Raw genomic sequence first — 22,977 nt, 5'->3', positions numbered from 1 at the left:
ACAGCAATTCGTCCCCCAGTCCAACCGATGGTCAATTTTCAAAACCGAATTTCGTCAATAATGTTGGTCATTGCATTAGATTACTATTCATTTTTAATCTCTCTCAGCCCCGAGTGTCAGATTTACCTGATAGAGCTGGGTCACGTAATTCATAATTATAGCATCTGGTATATGTTGTTATAATTACTTTATTGTATGCTGTTAATTCGTGACCTCCAGTCTGTTGATTAATCAAAAGATATTGTACTCGCCCAAACGTAGCAGACTAAAAGAATATCTTTCGTGAGACTCGCACGTAAATTGTCATGGCTTTATTCCTATGTGGATGCGCCGGGTGGCATTTGCATTGTGGGCTCAGATTGGAAGGACAGGACGATTATTAGTCACGCCCACCCAGCGCGGCTATTGACAATGGACGAATACCCTAAGTTTCGGCCAAGGTATTTCTTTGGTATCACATCCCGTGGAGTTGCGTGTTGGCTGAAACTGTATATGTCTTTTGGTGTGTTGTGGGATCGTGGCGCGGTAATGACCGGCTCCGAAATGCCTGTTCCCATAAAATAGCCTATGCATGTTTTTTCCTAAGGGGGAGAGGTATATGCATTTCAAACCCAGCTATCTACTGGAGCAGGGGTCACCAACCGTTTTGAAACAAAAAACTACTTCTTGTGTAGTGTGTACTGATTATTGCGACGACCGACGGGTTACCACTTACTCCCGCCGTTTATCCGTGCTAGTTGGATTTCTTCACTTAGAGTAAGACAATCAGAGCACTGGGCCGGGTTTCCGCCCCTTACCAAGAACAAAAAACGCTCACACGCCGGGAGTCACACCAGCTCCTCCAGGCTCAGTTGCGTTGCTGCAGTGCGCGCCAAAGCGCTAATCTCCGCGTCGAGACTCGGGAATATTAACTATAGATTCCCGTTGAGCCGCCGCGTGCGCGAAGACGAGCAATGCCCCGAACGACTGCGTTCGTATGTTCCTTGGGGTCGGCCGACCAATGCTCAACTGCTGCTCATGCTCATATGAAACCAGGTTCAACTTTCAAATCTTTCATTTGAATACTTGCTACAGCGACCGCGGGCGACTCATTTGGTCCGCGTTGGTGATCCCTGTACTAGAGACATTTGAATCGCGAAGCTCGAAGAACATTTTCAAGAATTAATTAAATTCTCGAAAATACTCTATAATTTATGTTAGTTTACGAAATACTTTTGAGTCCCCTTCGAGCACGCTCCCGACCCTATTAAGGAATTTGGGGTGCGGCAGGTAAAGACCTGGCAATAATGCAAATCGTTGGGTGCGATAAATCATCCCAATAAAGTTGGGAAATTGGTATAATATGAAGTAATTAGCAAATGACGCATGATGTATGAAGAGAGTTGATATCTCATTAGGCCTTTTCATCGCAATCCTTGTATTGTCTTCCATAGTTCCAATATATCCTTTAAGATTATAGTCCTTATAGAAGCAAAACAAATGTAATCGCGAGTAATCGTGATTACTTTTCCAATGTAATCGTAATCGTAATCGACTACTTCCTGATTTTGCTGTAATCGTAATCGTAATCGCGTGATTCTGAAGTAATCGTAATCGCAATCGATTACATTCATGAAGTAATCACCCCATGTCTGGTTACCAACACAGGAATCTACCGAGTCTCCAATATCCATTGGCAAAACATTTGGCAGTTTAGCATCAGCAATTGACACATTGTCGGGTAAATTTTGCAGTTGCATACTAGGATTTGTATTTTCATCCTCCGATTTCGGAGACGGGTTTTGCTCATCAAGCCTGCTAGGTACATTGGCTGGTAAGTTCATCTGTTCACACACAGGATAGTCTTCGACTGTTACCGACACTGGATCAGAATCTTTTGCATTAGAAATGTGATTCGAGATTTTGTCAGCACCAGGACGCGATGCTAATGATTAAACATCAACACTGTCCGTCATGGCACCGTCAACGTTTTGAGACTGCTCGACTCCAGATTCAGACTTTTTGAAGACACCAGACGGCTCGGACTCCATGGCGCTAGCACTTTCACTATCCGAGGTAGCGGTGTTTGATTCGCGCTCGACAGCATCTATAAAAACGGTTCCGATCAGCAAGACGTGGTACGTCAACCAGACTCGGAGGAACTAATGAATTTTCCCAATGTGAAATCAAAACACAACTAACTAGATTCAATTCGGTGTTTTGAGTTTGAAACAATGGGGTTTCGTCCGCCAAAACCCAATCCCTTGTTATGTCACTGATAAAGTAGTGACGACTCTGAGCAGGCAATGGCTGCAGCTGCAATAACATCACACAACAGAAGACCAGTATCACGATTCTCGCCGAACAGCGACACATATTTTCTACTTGTAAGACAACGAACTAAACCACATTAGCTAGTTGACTGTTAACTAACTATATTCGTAGTTTGTACAAGTTACGTCAACGGGTAATATATACTTACAGCGACACAGCTGTTGAATCGGATTATCTTCAGGTAACATTGGAGTTTCCACAACCGGATCATCTACACTGTAAAAAATAAAAACCTCGATTTACCGCGTAATGTTTGGAAGCACGGTAGCCAGACATTTCGTGGTAATCTAACATTACCGTTAGTCAATGTAAATTTAACTTACACTCGTCCGGTAATCTCACTTTACACGCCAGACTGTAATGTTACAGTCACCTCCAGTATATCTAATCTACATGTTCTCCTGTACATTTGCGATCGAGACTGTCATTTTACCGCCTACCTACCTACATGCTGTCCCTGTAAATCAGGATTACATACCAGCTTGTAAATTCACGTACATCCATACCTATCGCAAAGCAACCCGATGCAAAAATATCGCAACATTTTCTTCACATCCCCAAAACGACATTGGAACAAACTGTATATTCATTCATGATATCACGATGAAGTGGTTATCGATGGAAAAATATTGCTGCTGGAGGTCTAATTCTTCTTTAGGAGACATTCAGTAGCACGAGTGGTCTCAAGAAAACGTGAATTAATTCCACCACCGGCCAAACTTCAATTGTTTCTTTTTCTCGTTCTCATTCCTTCTGCGTAAGTAGTATCCTGCAGTTCCACTAAAAAGAATTCATGCGTAAGTCGCTATATAAAGCAAAGTTCCTAACCTGGACAGTGGACAAGACATTATAAAGACTAAGACAAATAGGCTAACAAAAATATAACATGTTTATGATTTGAAGTACCGGTACTGGCACATTGTGTGATGACGGCTCCGCCTTTTACATGACATAGCAGAGATTCATGACTTTATCTCTGTATTGAAGCAAAAGGTTCCTAATTTAAGGTGGCATGTGTGGCAAACAAATCCAGCAGTGGATGAAAACATATCTATGCTATGGCCCGAAAATGACATTACCAAGCTAACAGTTTCAACTCCTCCGCAGTGGAGTATGTGGTCACTATATAAGTCGACAAATATCCCAAAATAGAACAGAGAATGAGGCGAATGAAATATATCAATCATGAAATCTAAGTCATCGAGGGCTGGTGCGCAGAGTCAGATATTCACGGTAACAAATAATATGTAGTACTGTATTACCTTTTAAGATGCGTATTCCATTCAGCATTCCTAGGAATCTTCAACGATCGTGTCCACTTTCTTCAAGCACAACAAGTTTCGCTCCACCCTTTGCTCAAATCTCACTAATGTCCATTGGCCAGACTACACTCGAACGATTTCGAAATAAATTGTATTCATCCGCTGACACATGACACCAATAATATCTACTGGCCACGTTATAATGTTTGATCTGGGTCGTTTTTTTCATACAGAAACATTTATCATTGCATATAGTCCCTTTTTTCATCTAATTTCGTATAAATTGATGTATATTCCATGTGTTGTTCACTACTTACTGTACTTACCTAACCAGACGCTGCTTGTGATGTCACAGTTGTGCGTTGGTTGTTTACTACGAATCTCAGAAAAAGCAGTCACCTAATGTAACCTATTACAGGTCGCCTTGTCCGCCATTAACAAATGGTCAGCTGAGCATGCGGTGCTGATATTTCTAATTTCCCCGAGCAATACTATACATCCCGAACCAATTTTCTAACTTATCAGCCTTATCCGTGACAACGAATGTAGCCAGCGAGACTGGCCGTACAGCCATTGCCTTATAATATAATATGGCTACGGTGTAACACATTAGCTACGATTGTCAGTTATTTCTTGTACCCTACCAAGCTTAAATTGATACTAGGGCCAACAATTTCGGTATGACAGACCCCAGTCTCGCAAACGAGGTTCAATCAGGTCAAATCACCTCTAGAATGATATATCAGTAACATTCAGTTCTACATATACATTGGCTGCAGCGATTTTGATGCAAATCAATTTTGCCAATAGCCCGGTAAACTGCAGTAACGAGTAACTGTCAGTAATTTTGCGAAGAAATTCTGGTAACTTACTTTACAGCTATATTAAGGTAATATTACATATCAAAATGTAAAATGACAAGCTACGCACAGTAATTGACTGCGACCGGTAATTTGCGGTAAAACTTAAAGAGATTTCCCAGTAAATCTACCAGATTTTTTACAGTGTAGAGATATTGGAGTTTCTATCAACTGAGATAGACAATAATACATCAAAAATCATGCCGGAAAGTGTCTATAAACTACAACGACAATACCTTCTCGTCTTTGGTGACGATATCCGGGAAATTGAAAGTCATTTCCGCCAACGGAGCATGCAGGGTACAATAATAAACATTGCCAGTTTCCAGACCGTCAACGTCGTCATTGGGATATGGTCTGGCGAGAAGATGGTTCACCGGCAACGGACATAGGGTGTTGTGACATTTCTTATACAGGAGCTGATGAGGATCTTCCAATATGTCTGTAAATCAAGGGCATGTTATAACTCGCATCGCTATGGACTAGCGCTGGCTACTATGATTCAAGCACTGGAATCTGAATCCAGTATTAATTCTAACGTTTCGAGTCAATTAGTGAGACAATATTCTTTCGAGTTCTGACATTTTGCGTTCCTTGCCACCAAAAATTAATTTACTATCAATAATTGTAGTTTCGATAGTATTATTTACTGTAGAAGCCTTGAAACCTCGATTGTCCGTATGGCATCATACAAAACCTGTAGTACGAAGCTACGAAAATTAGTAGAAATCACATATCTGTGAAGTCGTCATCAAGCCACAGAGTTGTCACAAACAGCAATGAAATAGAAACGGTCGGAAAAATACCAAATTATCTTGAATCTGATGTAGGACTGACTATATATTCTTCATGGTAGCATAAATGGTACATAATTTGAAGCTTTCTACATCTTTCACACTGTTATGACGTCCTAAGGAGTTATACTCGAATTCCCAATTTGACGCCTAATAAATCAGAATCGAGTCATTCAGTTGTAACTCAATTTTGCCCAGCTCTACTGGGAACAGCTAAATCTGCTTACGCGACGGACAATACTTTGTGTACGAGAGACAAGACGCTTTACACTGAGTGTGGTTGGACGCATGAGCGCAACGTTGTGTCGACGATGGCATTGAAGAAAAACTCTCCCGCTGCAACATAGTAATACATGAAACAAACATGGCACGTGGCCAAACGGCGACAAACACTCACTATGGAGCGAGCAGATCGCTGTCTTTTCTGCATTGCATTTTTCTAAACAACGCATTGACGCCGTTTTTTTTCCGCACATAGCGAGCGCGTGGACGTCGTCCTTTTCTTCAAATTCCGCATCGTGTTTCGCGAAACCTGCAACTGTTCACATTTGTGTCTGTTAAGAGTGTTTTACCAGAAAAGACAGTCATTAACGAAGTGCTTGGACTTTTCGTAGTACATACGTAAGTGGTAACGATGCTTAGACTGATTTTCAAGGCAACTACTTACTGTTTCATAAAGCATCTGTTTGTACTGTCACTTGCGAGAATAAATCTTCCGCTCAAAAAGCAGCCAACTGCTAAAAGGATGTCATTCCTAGGCCCTTTAATTTTCTACTTCTGCATGAAGTCGTTTTGACATGTTTTAGAAATCATTTCTGCTTGTAATTGAGTTAGGAGTATACGGTGCTACTTATACCCGAGTACCCCGTAAACCGGGGTAACTTTGGACAATTTTCAACATTTCCGCTTTGTATCTTGGAAATGCTAGGGTGTAGGGGGCGCAAGTTTTGTGTTTTTAGGGGTCATGGAGCAAAGATTAGAACTACCTAATCCAAAATCTTCATGGTCATAAATAAGTACCTTATTTTTGTAAATTATCCGTGTCCAAAGTTACCCCTGCATGTGGGATAGCTTTGGGCAATGTAGTTTTTTGTATGTCTTTACCCTCTATTGTTTATGAAGCCTCGTAAATGAGGCTTCTTTGGTAAGAGTTGATGAGAGCAGTGGCTAATACTGAAAGAAAATAGTATGTCTACCCTGTGGTATGATTTTCACCTAATCCCCCCCCCCAAAAAAAAAAAAATTAGGTAGGTTATGAAGGCTAATGCCCCCTTATTCATCCCTTATCTCAATTTTCCCTCATGCCTTCACCAATTGGGACTTGGGACAACTACTAGTTGCTGACGATTACCCCTGACGAGTGTCAGCCGAAAATATTCGGGTTCATTTCAATATGAATATACTGTTCAATTGTATATTGAAGTTCTGTACCTCCAAGAAACTCTTCAATTGGGACTTATAAACAATATATGGCGATAAGGGGTATCCCACTAGCAGTATCAGCGATCGATAGCAAACATTAAGCATGTTACCGTGATTTATTGCCGATTTCAAATCTATTACAGTTCTTTAAAAGATACACTTTCCCTCTCCTATGTCCTCTGATGGATATATTTGTAGTAATTTACGATATCCCATAATCAGCAGGCGCATCTTTAGGAGTATGTGTAAGTCTTTGAAGTAGCTTACACCCGATTACAATCTCTCAGCTCATTGCCTACCCATTTTTTCATGTTTTGGCAAACTCTTAATTTATTAACCTTCTCATTCCATTTTAAGAAGCCATCAGGCCGGTCATAAGGAATATAGTTGACGGTACACTTTGACACAGATGAAGCAGCCACTTTCCAGAGCTCTAATATTACATTTTTCATTGTCCAAAATTACCCCGTTCGGATAAAATTTGACGGGGTAACTTTGAACATCACATTTTCTTGTATTGATCCAAGGGTGAGCCCACCAAGATTTTTTCCATGGATTAAGACTACGTAGAGGTATCTGCTGCCAAGTTTTGAATCTATGAATCACATGATATCTATGTTTGGTTGTAAGAAGTTTAATGGTTATCAATTTTCATGAAATTGACCCCCGCCATTAATTTATCAATGTTGGGTCAAGTTTATCTGGTAGTGAAATGAATCAACCTTTTATTGAGACTACTTGTGGTACTGTTGCCTCATGAAAAAGAATTGGACATCCAGCGGCAACCCGTTTCCATCAATAACCATTGAAATCTTTTAGTGCTTAGTGTCCAAAGTTACCCCGGTTTACGAGTAGCTATGTTGAGATGACGTTGACCAATTCTGTTTACAAACGATGAAAATCGTAACTTGTTCCACATTTACACTTGCTAAAGTTACAATTGCCAGCAATTAAATTGACAATGAAATATGTTGCGAAAGTTTGCGTAGATTACCCGAGTTTGCCTTTTCTTCCTTGATCTCACTTTTGAGATCTTGAAGATAGGCCTACTGCCGTCTCCTCTCCTCCAGCAGGTGGAACAGTCGCTTGAACTGTTCAATATATAACGACTGAAGACGAATTAGTTTACTCTGCGCGGTAGCCACCACCTCCTCGGGTGTTAAGACGTCTGTAAATATGACAGTCGCGAGGTTAAGAGGAGAATATGAATATACGAACATTGGGATTAAAGCATAATCGTAGTGGCATCACCAAAAAGAGTCGGTTTAGGACAGAAAATTCAAGGAAGTAGACAGGAATTTTTCAAGAATCATGATATTACAGACACCATTATTTTTTCAAGGTCATCACAGGCTGTAAGTTGGACAATGACCGGGCAAAATTTGTATCTAGACTCCTGGCAAGGACCAAAATTAATCATTGATTGGCTGATGGGATTAGTGAAAATCATAATAGATACAATTGCTGATGCAGTTGACTACAGCCGGACACAGCAATTAGATTTAAGAATGACGAAAAGAAAAATTTTTGATGACTTTCAAGTACCAGAACCCTACAAGTGGAAGAGACACATTTTTGCAGATATTTAAAAAAGTAGCGTTTGACTAATAGACAATTCTCATGGGCAGATACGAGCCGCAGCATACCTGCATATCTCAGCGGTTCGTAGACTTCATTGTTGACAGGATCAAAATCATCCCAATCTGCATCAGTACCGATGGAGGCGGGGTTTTCAAGCGGCCAGTCGTCATTTATCGGACGCTGAATGTCTTCGACATTAGATTCTGCGCCATCATAAACAGAATTAGCAAAACAAATTATTCGTGGATGTTATGAAAAGTCCTACCAGAGTCTTCATGATTCATCTGTCCATCAGTAGTCTTCGGTGTTTCTTCAGAGTATTTATAAAGCTGATTCACTAGCTTCTGTCTTTTCGCGGATTCTGATCTACTGAAAGTTTGAACTTTCAGTAAGAACCGACTCAACTGAATCAGACTGAATGAATCAAATATGTCAGCGGGGTGTGCAACCTACGGTATGTGTTGAAAAATTGTGCCGCCCGAGTAGAAATGGAAATATTGACTAGTTCACATCTCCCGAAATGAGTTTTTCAAGTTGGTCGAGTCTAGATTCAGTTTGGTGAGTGATTCCAATGCCCTTTTCCAGTAAATAAGCTACATATTTGATATAATCTTCCTTCGTAGGCCTATGTTTTGTGATATATAATTCATTAAAACTCAAGAAATCAATAACTGGGATATATATATATATATACCATGTATAAGATTACTGAGCAACTTCAAGAGCTTCTTGGAGGTACAGAACTTCAATATACAATTAAATAGTATATTCATATTGAAATGAACCCGAATATTTTCGGCTGACACTCGTCAGGGGTAATCGTCAGCAACTAGTAGAGAATTGGAAAGAACATTGTATTATATTGAATATTCAATATGAATATACTATTTAATTGAGCAACTTCATGTAACATATATTATTACATATGTCTTGCGTACCATAAAGTTGTTAGATTATTAATTCGAGGACAGTACAGAGGGCTATATATCACTTGAAACCGATCCAACTACACTACAATATGATTCATAAAGTCTGGATTTTCTAATGCATTATCTACTTTACGGGTATATCAGGTCACCTGAGCTAAGAGATAATTAGCCTATAGCCCTAATGTCCATTGAAATCAGAAGGATGCAGTCCGGGACTTCGTAAATTTATGTGGATAAACCCAATTAAAGTTATAAGCCCTATGGGGGGATTGCGCTGTTACTAGTTGATCAAATCATCACTAAAATTGTTTCAGAAATTCTTTGGAATAGTATAACAATTGCTAAATTCTTACACAAGAGATGCTTTCTGAATTTTTCGTTTTCTTCGCAATTTCCTTTTTTGCTTCTGATGCTTCTCTTTTACAATAAGTTAATGAAGGTGGTCAGAGCAAAAAATGGGCAAACTGATAAAGCAACGATAACATTTAAATTGTGCTACGATCGAACAGGTAACCACACCAGTAACCTGTTTTGCTTTCTTGGACGAAGAGCAGGATTTGGGCATTTTCGTTTTGTGGTTCTCGACAAATATTCACATGATGTGAAAGGTGATTTTTCATCCTCCAAGATATGTTGTGCACAATATTTGTAGTTCAAATACCTATCAAGAAAACATATTCAAATTATGAGCGTAATCGGGTGTCCTCATTCAATCATCAATTATCGTACATTCTCCTTGAACATACGTGACGTTGATAGGAGCAGAAGTCTAAAGTTGATGAAGCCAAGTTGTTCGTTGCCATCGAGGACGATGTGATTCTTCACAGCTACACTACAGTACTACAGTTATTCTATATACCTATAACATATGAAACATCAGTGTGGAGCTAGCCTATGCTTACTATTGTGGGGCTCTGGCCCCTTCTCTCTCATATCTGTATATCACGTGATTTATGTATTTCTTCTCGTACCACGTAACTTACCATTTATCAGCACGTGCATCTCAAATTACGAACTAGACTCATCTGCGATATCCTACTGTATATTCCATACATATTCGACCAATATATCTATCTGAGGCAATACTGTCGTTGCATTCACGTTGAAGTTGTCAGATCAAGGACTAACGCAGGGACGTGTGTCTACTACGAAAAGAGCTAAGTATATCTACCCAGCCACACATTACGTGGGACTCAGGTTACAACTCTAGCAGGATATCAGACGACCCATTTCTCCCACACTATCTATCAATATTGTCAGTTCTCAGTTGTCACTTGTCAACTCCAGATGGACCAAAATGCTGTAAGTGGCTGTGGAAATCGCTAGGTGTCGCAAAATCGTGAAATATCACTCAGTATAACGCAGAGCGAATGTTTTTAGTTGTATAATTGACTTCAGAAGGTTGCGTTTACAATTCGCTGCGTGTTTCTTCTCTTGACGGACCGGCGTAACCTTGACGGCCTTGTTGGCTGACGTATCACGACCTGTCTCTTGCACACGTAATCGATGGATCACACTGACGAATATATTTTGTTTCTGTCTCCACGACTTGTAACTTTATTGAATCACGTACGACAATGCAATTGACAACCGAATCCGTCAACAATCATGAATAGAATATAAATATGAATGAAAAATCTCTCCGTGGTATTACCTACACATATCTCTCATAGCCACGAGAGAGAGTACATGCACAAAAACATCGTACGATTTCATCTTTTGTTATCTACGTTCACACGACAACATATACGACTCACAAAGGTCTTATCGGGTCTCAGTTAAGGGAACTAAGTAAGGTTTACCAACTCCTTATTGAATATTATTAAAATGGCGTTATACCAATATATTTCGTTAAACTCAGTTATAAAAAACATTGCATATGAAAACCATAGCCTAGGCTACGACAAAAAATCGTTCACTGCTAGATTGTCCGACAGATTTCTAAGACTTTTCAACTACCAATGTGACAATAGTCACATCATGTTCGTCCATTCTGGACATACTTGTGAAATATTCAGAAGCTGGTGGATTTTGACAGTGGCTATTCGGCTGGTAAACAAAATGTAATATTTATAAGAAGTACCTTATCATGGTGATGATGATGTCAAGAATGTTGATGAATTGCGTAACTCAGCCGTGCAAATGTAGTAGAAAACGCATCGCATATGTACAACTATAGATAACTAAGGTAAACCGGTTTACCTTAGTTATCTATAGTACAACTGAGCAACCAAGATCTTATTATTATCAGTGATTTCAGTGGCCTTTTCTGTTACGCATGAGTAAGCTATGTTGCTATGCGACCGTGGCAGCGAGATCTGCACTCGCAAAGTCAGTGTTTCGCTCAGCCATAATGTATCGTTGAATGCTTTAAGCTACGTAATTAGTTGAACGAATCATTGATTTTAATCGCTGAGTTTGACAGCAATTTCATCACCCCAGTACCACGTTTTAGATAGGAGTAACAATGTAGCCTAATAGTACTCCTCATGATAAAACATATCCATTTATGTTTTCAGTTTATAGTGAGTGTTCTTCAAAAAGTGAGTAATGATAACTATTACGTGAAGATACTGTGATTCACTAAGATGGATTACCAGGTAACATCTGAGTTTATTCTTATTATTTCACCGTTTAATCGATCGGGTTACATTACAAAACAGCCTACTCCAAGGACAAGAAACAACAAAGTGAAGTTGTCTGAACCACAGACATCAAGTTTCCTCCCTCAACTGCCACAAAAACGTAACAAACCAGTATGGTCAAGTACAGCTCCTTCGTTCGTGCTGAACGGGAGCTCGCCCGGCGACTCATTTGGCAGGTAATGATCTGATAATTTTCATCATCCTTTTCAGACATAGCTTATTTTGGACATCAGTTGTATTTAGTGATGTGCGAAATCAGATGACAGCTGATTAAAATATTCTATATCCAATTCCATTGGAATCAAAACAAATGTACAAATCTACCGTTACTCATTATAATTTGGAACCGTATAAATTTGAATGGGCTTCTGACCTGTGCTGAAGTTTTATTCAAAGCAGTAATAATTGAAAGCTACTATCACACTGATTCCTGAAATATGAAAATATCATCACGGTAAAGGCATCACAACCCTCATAAACCGCCTGATACTTTGAAAAAGATCACTATTCTGTAAAAGGGTGAAGTGTCAAGTTTGAGTTGAACTATAATACCGTGACTTTGGACGGAGTTTATATTGTAACGCAGAGATGCCAGGAGTCATTGTTGGACCAATGATGAGCCATAATATCAGTCTGTCATAAATAAATTACATTTATAACTCCACACCTTACAATTTAAATCCTTAACATGTATTTGGACGTGCTCTCTAAACATTTTGCAAGATCCTTTTTCATCCCAAATGGAGCCCAAATCCCAAATCATCCCAAATGTTGATTAGAGTATCAACCCAGACCATTGTCAAACACAAATTCAACACTTCATCATGATTTGTATGCATTTTATGTACGGTAACAAATTTTAGAGTAGAAACTCAGACGCTATCCATTAACAACTGTAAAAATGCTGCAATGCTGCTGCAAGACGACATGGTTTTCACAATCATTGTTGTTATGAATTATGATTGACATGCTATAACTTTTCTGCGAATGCGCTTTATAGCGGTAAGCTAGCACCACCATCAATGCCGCGTAAAGTTTCTGTTGAACTTTTACAGGCAGCTACTGTTCTGTTGAATTTAGCTTTAACGATGTTATCTATAATCAAATAGACGGCATATCGATGGGATCTCCCTTGGGACCTATTTTGGCTAACATTTTCATAGGATTTTATGAGGTCGAGCTTCTCTCCCAGCGTGTGTCCGTCAAACCCTTGTTGTACCGATGTTATGTAGACGATACTTTTGTCATATTCAGAAATGAGATAGACTGTGATCAATTTCTCATTCACTTAAACTCGCTTCACCCGGCTCTGCTATTCACAATTGAAAAAGAATGAAATAATTCATTGTAATTTTTGGACGTTTTAGTCGAAAAACATGATACCAATAAATTTGAAACATCAATCTTGCGGAAACCGACATTCACTGGCCAATACCTTCGTTGGAATTCATTTAGTCCTAGACGCAGAAAAATCAACCTCATAGGTACTCTCGTGCATAGAGCGTTGATGATATGTTCGGGTAATAAACTAAACTCAGAACTTGACAATATCCGGAAAATCTTACTTGATAACGGTTACCCTGAACATGTCATCAACCGTGGCATAGAGAGGAAGGTAACGCATTTCAATGCAGAAAAGTCAACAGAGCCTACCGAACGAACAACCAAAGATGTTTACATCCATCTACCTTGGATAGGGCCTATTTCCACCCGCTTTGAAAAGCAATTGGTTTCAGCGGTCAATAAGTGTTACGACACAGTGAAGACCAACGTGATTTTCACGACAACGCAACTGCTCCCTGCAACACGTAAAGACGTGCTACCCGCACTTCAGCAAAGCAATGTAGTTTACGAATTTAAGTGTCACTGTGATTGTGGCTACGTGGGAAGAACGTCAAAGCGCTTGCAGGAACGCATAAATTAGCATGTCCCTAGATTCATTAAAACACGCTCGGTGAAAAGCTCACCCTTAACTCACCCGCTCAAGATTGATGCGGAACAATCAAAGGCCATAAATTCTGCAATTGGCAAACACTTGTTGGATAGTCCCGCCTGTGCGAAAAATTATTGAGACGACAGATTTCGCATACTCGGAAAGGGTCGCTCACACTTTCATTTGTGTGCCTTGGAGTCGACTTTTATCAAAATACACCAGCCAAGGCTGTGTCAACAAAAAGAGTTCGTGTATCATCTAAAAATAGTACATTGAACGCTCTCGTATTCAACATTTCGTGCTGGTGACGTCATATTTTGTGTTACGATTGTTGATATACGCTGTTCTTTCGAATTCTCTACTAGTTGCTGACGATTACCCCTGACGAGTGTCAGCCGAAAATATTCGGGTTCATTTCAATATGAATATACTATTCAATTGTATAACTTTTCTATGCATCAAGAAAGGGAAGATTGTATCATTAGGATTCAGAAAATAACCTGCATTAGATAACTATACCACTGTTAGATGAATTTCTTTATTATATCAAAATGCGACCCATCACACTTCCACTATCACACTTGCAGTCGTATATACCGTATCCACCCTAAAGTAAAGCTATATGCCATTGTTGGGATTTAGCACGTTGGTTACTTTACTCTTGAGTTGATGGCAATTTACTCCTCTGTCCATAATCATGAAACGTACAAGAGATTTAATCCTATAGATCAGCGGTTCCCAACCTTTTTCTACTCATCACCCCCTTTTCAAGCTCAACGCCGATCATCGCCCCCCAGATTTTGTGAACCGAAAAATCGGTATACAATCTGTAATCATTGGCGGGTTGACTGAAAAAAAAGGCCAACTTTTCGGTTCGTTGTCGAATTTTATACTTTTGCAACTAAATTTCCGGGGGTTGACTAAAAAAAAACAAAAAAAGGTCATTTCTCCAAATTGACTCCAATATAGCCGTTTTAACGCGTCATCGCCCCCTTCGCTATTTTCGCCCCCTTTGTCCATTTTTGCCCCCTTATCGCCCCTTCATCATTTTCGCCCCCCTAGGCCGCCAAATCGCCCCGTGGGGAGGGGGGGGGGATCGATATCGCCCACGTTGGGAACCACTGCTATAGATATATATTTTTATATGAATAGTCGGATTTAGCATTTAACTGTCAGTAGCTTATCATATTGGAGTGCATGGAATTATTTAATTTGTATGCATTAATATGAGATTCTCATTTTATCAAGGGACCAAATCGATCTTGTCAAAGAGCTGACAGTTCCAAATAAAAAGCGCAAATCATACCAAAGAGCGAAGACATGGTCTTCTGAAGAAAAACCGCAAACCTCTGTCGCAAATGGAGCGTCATCCTCCTTTCAACACCCAAAGAAAAGCCGTGAAGCATTTCGAAGTTCACTTGTCAATATCATCATGTGAGTAATAGTGTTATATGTCCTTATATTCTGTGACAAGTTCAATTGCTATTGAGATTGTGCACTGCCAACTAAAATTATCAATTATAACCTACATATATTGTTTGTGTGAGAAAAAAATATAAACACTGCTGTAATATAGAATGGTTGTGCAAATATTAATAGAATCTTCGTATCCATATATATGGAAGAGGGTTAGATTCGGATGTTAGTGAGATAAATGTTAGAAGTAGCAATGAAGTAATGTAGTAATGTGATACTCATGCACCTATGAACTTTCTATATATTCTCTCTGAACTGTCTGGAATATGCAAGTTTAATCACGCGAGTCAATTGTGACTCGAGGTAAATGAAATCAGGCATGCAAAGTTTGTCGTAGAATGGCACGTCTACCAGCTGCGCACCGCAAATGCAATAGTAAGGCCAGCTAGAAGGGATGTATCCCTGAATATTCAATTTTCATAATTCTTTCCTCATGGCAAGAATATTTTTGATTTATATTGATCAAACTTGAATTTCTTTTGCGGGATATACTTCATTATCAAGTATTATTTGTTTTGATAACATCATTGATGATATACCTGTGTTCACGAAGAGTAATTGGTTTAATAAAAATGAATATGTGACAATTAGATGACCTCCTTGTTTTGTGGTCAGGCAAAAGGAAGAACGTAGCAGACCAGAGAGCCCCGGTAGCGACGCGTCCCAAAGACCTGGATCGCCCACCAATGCGGAAAAAGATATTTTGAGATATTACTATTACATTCACAATGGCATAGACACAGGTGCCCTTTTCAATACCGTCTATGTTGCGTGAGTCATCATTAAATTGTTGAAATTCAGAACATGTCGCACCCATGGAGGACATCTGGCTCGATCACGTCATGCAAATGGTCCCGAAGCGATTGAAGCATCTCGCCGAGTCCATAGAATCTCTATCAGACGAGATGAGAGAAGATTATCTACTTTCTGTGAAGAAGGCGATTGGTAAAGTGCATTTTAAAGAGGCGCTGCTCAATCAAACTAAACGAATTGACACATTGCAAGAAGACATCTGTTTTGTGACATGAGATGTGATACTAATTTCAGTGTTCTTGCTTGAGAACGTCGTCAAGAAAGATAGCCGGGAAATAGTATATATATCTGATAACTAAAGGGAAGTCACAATGTCGACAACTTAACAACGTAACCCATCTGTTCACCTCATTTATTTGAGTTGTCATGCCGTCAAAGTCATATTTGATGACACGATTGTTGATATACCATGTTCTTTTCATTTCTCTACTAGGTCCTGGTGATTACCCCTGACAAGTGTCATTCGTTTTTTTTTGTTCAATATGAATATAATCTTCAATTGCATACTGAAGTTCTCTACATAATATACGGTATACATTTCAAAAGTGGATTCGCCGTCTGTCAACTTCACTTTGATTAAACTGACAGTGAAAAATCCAGGACCCCAACTCGTTTCTATGCTGATATTCTGATCTCTATTACAGTGGATTTTGTGCTTCGTGACCCGAGAGAGAAAGAGGAGGAGGCGGAAGAATTACCCCCGCACCGTGAAGAGCTGGAAGTCGTTCCAAAGCCGTGGCACAGATCCTTTGTGTCGGCGTTCAATTCAACGAGAGATAATTTAAATGTGACGAATCCCACCATGATGGCAGTGCTCGACCTTTGGCATGTCTCATTCGGGTTCGTTGATTGGTCTGTTTTCGAGCTAAATCAATTTGCGACGGAAGATTTTAATTTTCAGAAATTTACGTTTGGTTGACGTGGAAGAATTTCACAAGAAAGTGGAATCTATGGAATTGCAAACGTTCCAAGGCTTGGTTTTGAGACACATCGAGACGGCGAAGGATAAGCTCTTGAAAAAGTATGTAGTTTTCCCCGTATATATATCGGTGATTCGGTGTATTGACGGATATAACTGAAAATGTCAGCCCATAACCAGCCCATATCGTGGCTACATTATTACATCACGAAGCACAATAATGTCACATTTTGCTGATAACTTGTCCAGCTGTTGGACACCCTGGATGTTTCATTTGATTAGTTATACTGTGATTGCAGTTTAAGAGTTCCAAGTGTTAAGTGCCATCTATTTGTGTTGAAATTTAACTCAAATATGCATAAAATGCTCCACTTTGAGTGTGCAAAATTTACATTGAAATATTGTTATAGATAATACTAGTCAGCCCTTAAGATTACCATCACTAACCGTCATCCCATATTTTTCTACCCCCAGTGTGCATGCCTCTTATTTATATCACCTAGGCCCAGGTGGGAGTCTGATTTCAAAGACTACTTCAAGTCGTTTCGTCACCTTCCTATCTTTTCATTATATCGTAGTCTTGTGTTGTTTTGAAATGATCAAATTGTTAACAAACTGAATCTGATACTCATATTGGTGTATTATAACATGCAATGCTATATACCCCATTGCTATACTCGAAGTATACCGGAACCTGTAATACGATGTATTAGAATTTCATTCCAAAAATGTTTTTTCAGGTGGTTCCCAGAAGTGCAAAATATTTATTACCAAGGAAATAAAAGAAAGCAGGTTCCGTCGAACCACAATGAATCCAAACTTCAGTCTTTCTTCAATTGCGCTGCCACGTTGATGACTCAGCAATTACAGAGTCTGGCTCTTCTTTCCATTGATGACTACACAAATTTGCTTTGTCAGCCTCCGGTAAGCAGTAGTTGGTTATTATTATAACATATAGAACGGTGTAGGCTAACCTATTTTTCTGGTATAAGACAATAACAATATACATTTATAACACAAAATTCGCGCATTTGTGATGCTGACAATGAATGGCTTCTATGAATGTAGTGGAGCTGATTGGAATATACTCCTGACAAATCATTACGCATAATAAAGTAATCTCTTTGTATTTTTCTATGTAGATGTAATAAATTACTTGCAAACTTTATTGCTAGTAAGGTTACAATGTATGTGCCTCGTATATATAATACAAATGAAAGGATGTGTTTTGCACTGATGAAAATGGTAATACAGGATGATGCGGGTGATACTTTTGTTATGAATGTCGTAAATCCAATCAGTTAGCATTAGATGTGTAAGTTGGGCTATTACCATGATTCTTGGTTGTCTTCTAGAACTGTTATGAACTGGTCTGGAACTGATTATGTTATTCATGTTTCCAATTTTATTCAGACCTCAATTCGCGCGCACGAGCATTCCGGATTTGTGGTGCGACTAGTTTTAGATGGGGAAGAGATCAAATTTGAACCTGACTTTCCAGATTTTGAACTGGTGCTGATCAACGTTTATGATGTCATGCTCAAAGCTGTCAGCATTGTGCCCAGAGTGGAAACCAAATTGTATTCAGAATGGGTAAGTATTTGGTATTACATTACAGTGTGTTGGAAAATTGAATTTGTGATAGTTCCATATTCTTCACTGTAAACAATTCTCGTGACTGGTATGGAAGAAAGTTTAAAGACAATGTGATCCTCTTTTCATATCAATTTTATGCGCCATCTTTTCAGTATTTTACACTTGTGGTAGTCAAATTGATGATGTCTCATGTAAATTTTCTGTATCGTTATCAGCGATTCCTGTATTATACTCAAATCTTGGCAAAATAGAATCACATCGTCTACATGTTATTATTTTAACATAATTGTTTATTGCGTGTCTATTTCTAGTAGTATCACAACAATAGCTTCCATCCAGTTGTTACAGAGCCATGAATTGAAGCAATTTGATCTGTCATCTATTGTGTAATTTGGCGATCTCATGAAGTGTTTGTAGAAGTACTCGTTTGTCTTGATATAACAAAAGCCCTTTTCATTAATCGAAGACTGCGTTATGAAATAGGCCACACACGACTGAGCCTTACGCAGGCTTGATAATCTTGACTGAAGAATTGATTTGTTAGTTTATGCTACTTACTGACCAATTTTTTCACTGGACTGAATGTTTGACCTTTCTTTCATCATGTATTTGTTTTAGTTCCTTGATTTTATAACCATCTGTATCAAATTGTTCAAGTGATATGTGATCTAACCCTATTAGAACTTGCATTCCTACTTTTTTGTTTAAAAGTTTCTTATATTAGGAATCACCATGTCCCATTGTCTTTTTCAGTCTGGCAGCAATACCACATTGAAGCCGGTTGTTTTGGATGAGATTTTGAAGGTTGTGAAAGCAAAAGTTCGAAAAGTAGTTGCCAAGGAAAGTGTGGCACCAAAGGAACATATAAAACTATATGACAAATACCATTTCCTCATAAACAAACAGGTGGGCATTAAAGCACTAATAACCTTGCTGTCACTTGCTGTAACCAGGCCACTACCGGATTATCACTTGTGTGACAAAACAATGAATCTTTCTATCTATGTATATAGACTTCTTTTTCCAAAATTTCAACATTATATCAATGAGCGATTTCTTGTTAGTGACTATGAACTATGACATTTGAGGCCCTACGCTCAGCCTTGTGGCTGCCTGTTAACTATCAAGGTATGGTCAACGGGACCCCAATCGATCACAGGCCCCGGGGATACACCACACAAGTACAAATTCATCATAATTTTTAATGCTGTATTTTGGAGAGAGATGACTATGGCACTTTGATACATAATATAGTCCTATTCATATAATCTTATATTGAATATTATTTTTTTTATTGAAAGGCGGAAGAGGATGTCGAAAGTTTCCTGGCGTCCGAAAGCAGTTCCTTCGACGACTACATTCGCGAAGTCACCAGATTTCAAAAGCTTGCGGAAGAAATCACTTTCAATTCAAGAAAGGTTAGATTTCATTCATTCGGCTTATTCTTATCTTCAAAAAAATTGTTCAACTGCAAAATGATCTGAATGGGTCAACTTTGTGATATTAGCTCAGCATGATGATAATTTGCAGGTGGTGAGACTGGGTATGTTCGAGTTGCATTGCGATGAATTGATAGCCAGCTTATCAAAGAGAGCGGACCAACTTGCCAACAAAATGCTGACCACCATGAGTAAGAAGCATCAAGAACAGAATCAAATGTAAGTCTTTGAGGTTGGCTTGGATTGAGAATTGATTGACATATTGTGTTCATCGGCCTGATACTTCTCATACACCCAAGATAAATTACAATGTCAGAGTATATACTGATTATCATAAGTAGCTGGGATACCAACCAACCCTGTTTATAGGGACGTTGATTGTTTTACTGTATTGATGTCACATGTTAAGTGACATCAATACGGCCTAATTTACTCTTGAAACATTCATAATAAAAGTGTCCTTGCTTTTATAGAATATGCGAAGAATTTAACGAAATAGCTCGGAAAGCTGCAACAACACCAGCTAATACAGCCGAGCTTGTGGAGCTACAGGAATATGTAGCGAAGGTATGTTTATTTTTTAATCCGAGTAAGCATGAATTAGAATCGTATTAAGGGGGAATATTATTTTGTGCTGATTCTCCAGATTTGGCCCATTCTAAAGGGAGGGTGAAACAATGTTGCTGTTATTTTTACATACATCTATTCGAAGGGTCGTCAAATCTTGATTTTTATATCAAATTCGAGTTGGTTCGATGAAGATTTTAGTTGATTGTTCTGTATTATATCGGAATTTTTATAAAAAACAACTGTAGATCTATAGCAGGATTTCCAAACTCTGGCAAGCAGCCTGCCAACTAGCGAATCGAGCAGTTTACAAGTGATCACTACCTTTAGATGACTGCTTTTTAACCAATTTTGCTCGAGATCGGGACATGCATTACGTTCATAGCCAAGGGCCACCACATAACGCCAACTCTTGCCAATAGACATTCCCAGGTCTAATCTAAGCCATGAATATCCGCAATCTGCCGCTTCATATATTGCAGTTTCACTTGTGTCTTATGCAATGCGCGGATTTCATTGATTTTAAAATTCTGCAGGTTCGATCGAAAGACATGGTGGAGCTGGAAAAGAAATTGGTGGTTTGCAAGGATCGATTGGCTTTCCTGGTGGATTTCACGTCGTTCACTCCGAGAGAGATTCGAAGCAACACCGAGGTCTTCAAGTGGCATTCGCGTATGCCGCGTGTCTTCGACGAGCATGAGTTGATAATCGACGAGAAGATGCATCAATATCAAGATGGATTGAGGGTTTGTGTTTGAATGCAATTGCGGATATTGCGAATGGCAGCCAAGATCTCCAATGGCAGTACCGGTGTTACTGTTGTCATGGGTTGCATTGCATCAGTGGTTCACTGATGCTGTGAGAAACTGAGTATTTATAATGTAGGGGCACAATTTTACTAATTTCTAATCATTTTCCAAGTGTGCCATTACCTGTACTAAGATCTCTTGGCTGATTTTGGGCTGTTATGACGTAATATTGAAGACACGGTGCTGGTTTCAGAATACAGAAAAACAAACTCAAACTTGAATGCGTTGCTTTAATAATAACATTTTCTTCATTCAACCATATTTGCCTTCAAACAAAAAGCCTTGCAAACTTGAATATATTCCATGAACGAAAACTCTATGTATCACGCTACACTACTAAATCTTTTTAGTTTTTAACCGGACCCTATCTGTATCAGTCTTTACTTGATTTTTGAAGAAAACTGAATCCATTATCGTTGATTTCAAAACAGTTCTAAATAATGCCAATTCTCCTACTAGCTGTGACGAACAGAACAACAAATTTTGATATTTTGTAACTGAACCATCTCTAAAAATAGTTGAGTAGCCCTGGCTGCCCTGCGCTACACTATCGATGATATCAATCGATACATCATTTATCAGTTGCGTCGGGAAAGATTCGTCGAGGAATTGGAAGGATATACGAAGCAGTTGGAAGAATTTTCCGCGTTTGGCGACCTCAACGACGTGCCAAGATATCTCAAGAAAGCCCAGGCGCTCCATGGTAATGAATACAGTTTGAATCACCGATCACGGTGCAATACCAAAATATTACAGCACGTCTCGACACCGCGACGGAGAAGATCGAACAGTTCAACGCCGAGGAAGACGCGTACGGGTGGGATGTATCGCAATATCCGCAGCGGAAGAAGCTCGAAGGCACCTTGCAACCGTATCTCAAATTATACGAGGCGACAGTCGAATTCAATAATAAAAGCGGGTGAGCATCCAAAGTTAAAGTTCTTTTGTTATGTGGTAGCAACTGTCTTGAGATTTTGTATATTACTTCACATATGCACAGCTTCACAACAAAACGTGCTCTGTGGAAAAATGTTAGGTTAAAAAGATGTATGCTGGAATCGGAATTGTAGTTTCTTGTTATCAGTTTTGTTGCCGTTCTGGTTATTGAACTTATAACTTGGGAGTTCAATGAAAACGTTTGATCTTACATCATGTGAAATCTACATGCCATACCATGCCTGAACCATACTAACGATACCACAACATACCTTCCTTCCGCCTAAGGAATTATGTAATAGATTTACGTTAATGTACATGCGATAGTATTTCTTACTTATTCCGCATTATACAGGGATTGGTTACACGGTCAGTTTGATGTCATCAATCCCGATGAAGTGGAACAGGAAATCGGGAATGTTTGGAGAGGATTGTATAAATTGGAGAAAACTTTTACGGAAGATGCCAATGCAAAAGCAATCGCAGCTAAAGTAAGTTCTGACAGCACGATCGCAAGCTGAACAATAATAGCATTCTTCCATTTCTAACAGTGGTTCTCAAACTTTTTAGTTGCGCCCCCTCATTGTCATATAATGAAATATTGAAGAGAGTGACTATAATGTTTGAGAACCACTAATTTATAATGACCATTATTGGGAAAATATTCTGTTCATTTTTGTATA

The 22,977-nt window shown here is 39.1% G+C and overlaps 3 protein-coding genes and 1 long non-coding RNA gene across 7 annotated transcripts in view; 1 reads left to right on the top strand and 3 right to left on the bottom strand.

Annotated features, from left to right (window-relative positions):
* Nucleotides 1-1,874: 1,874 nt before the first annotated feature.
* LOC145456196 (uncharacterized) lies at nt 1,875-5,759 on the bottom strand. The gene is made up of 6 exons (XM_080334285.1): nt 5,627-5,759; nt 5,457-5,565; nt 4,672-4,877; nt 4,579-4,606; nt 2,462-2,524; nt 1,875-2,086 (listed from the first exon to the last, which is right to left on the bottom strand). Exons 1-6 carry the CDS (start codon nt 5,657-5,659, stop codon nt 1,932-1,934), a joined length of 594 nt encoding a protein of 197 aa, XP_080190411.1. The 5' UTR covers nt 5,660-5,759; the 3' UTR covers nt 1,875-1,931.
* Nucleotides 2,847-4,571, bottom strand: LOC145456283 (uncharacterized). Its single transcript, XR_013920554.1, has 2 exons — nt 3,576-4,571; nt 2,847-3,093 (listed from the first exon to the last, which is right to left on the bottom strand). It is a non-coding gene; the product is annotated as an uncharacterized LOC145456283 (long non-coding RNA).
* Nucleotides 5,678-10,435, bottom strand: LOC145456252 (KAT8 regulatory NSL complex subunit 2-like). Of its 2 annotated transcripts, none has more exons than XM_080334338.1 (7): nt 9,891-10,435; nt 9,688-9,822; nt 9,515-9,625; nt 8,498-8,598; nt 8,298-8,435; nt 7,646-7,819; nt 5,678-5,767 (listed from the first exon to the last, which is right to left on the bottom strand). In XM_080334338.1, the coding sequence occupies exons 4-6, from the start codon at nt 8,514-8,516 to the stop codon at nt 7,698-7,700; spliced, it is 279 nt and encodes a 92-aa protein (XP_080190464.1). In that variant the 5' UTR covers nt 8,517-8,598; nt 9,515-9,625; nt 9,688-9,822; nt 9,891-10,435; the 3' UTR covers nt 5,678-5,767; nt 7,646-7,697. The 2 variants fall into 2 exon arrangements, with proteins under 2 accessions (XP_080190464.1, XP_080190457.1); XM_080334331.1 differs by having other exon boundaries at nt 8,498-8,601; nt 9,891-10,430.
* Nucleotides 10,436-11,579: 1,144 nt separating this feature from the next.
* The window catches only part of LOC145455802 (dynein axonemal heavy chain 7-like), a 50,137-nt gene continuing 38,739 nt past the window's right edge, over nt 11,580-22,977 (top strand). For 2 of the 3 annotated variants that reach the window (XM_080333833.1, XM_080333825.1), the window contains exons 1-17: nt 11,581-11,761; nt 11,825-11,982; nt 14,988-15,173; nt 15,831-15,958; nt 16,017-16,160; nt 16,673-16,868; nt 16,930-17,049; nt 17,688-17,871; nt 18,361-18,540; nt 19,297-19,449; nt 19,845-19,961; nt 20,074-20,201; nt 20,456-20,549; nt 21,086-21,295; nt 21,941-22,061; nt 22,115-22,277; nt 22,650-22,785. In XM_080333833.1, coding sequence (XP_080189959.1) covers nt 11,750-11,761; nt 11,825-11,982; nt 14,988-15,173; nt 15,831-15,958; nt 16,017-16,160; nt 16,673-16,868; nt 16,930-17,049; nt 17,688-17,871; nt 18,361-18,540; nt 19,297-19,449; nt 19,845-19,961; nt 20,074-20,201; nt 20,456-20,549; nt 21,086-21,295; nt 21,941-22,061; nt 22,115-22,277; nt 22,650-22,785 — 2,430 coding nt within the window. In that variant the 5' untranslated portion in view covers nt 11,581-11,749. Of the gene's footprint in view, nt 11,762-11,824; nt 11,983-14,987; nt 15,174-15,830; nt 15,959-16,016; nt 16,161-16,672; nt 16,869-16,929; nt 17,050-17,687; nt 17,872-18,360; nt 18,541-19,296; nt 19,450-19,844; nt 19,962-20,073; nt 20,202-20,455; nt 20,550-21,085; nt 21,296-21,940; nt 22,062-22,114; nt 22,278-22,649; nt 22,786-22,977 lie in introns of all 3 variants that reach the window. The other variant, XM_080333822.1, reaches the window with a different exon arrangement.

This window comes from Botryllus schlosseri, chromosome 2 (genome assembly GCF_051294905.1).
Source record: "Botryllus schlosseri isolate E-star chromosome 2, Bs_hap1, whole genome shotgun sequence".
Classification (NCBI taxonomy): domain Eukaryota; kingdom Metazoa; phylum Chordata; class Ascidiacea; order Stolidobranchia; family Styelidae; genus Botryllus; species Botryllus schlosseri.
The sequence above is the reverse complement of the archived record's forward strand: the minus strand, read 5'-3'. Positions and strand labels throughout refer to the sequence as shown.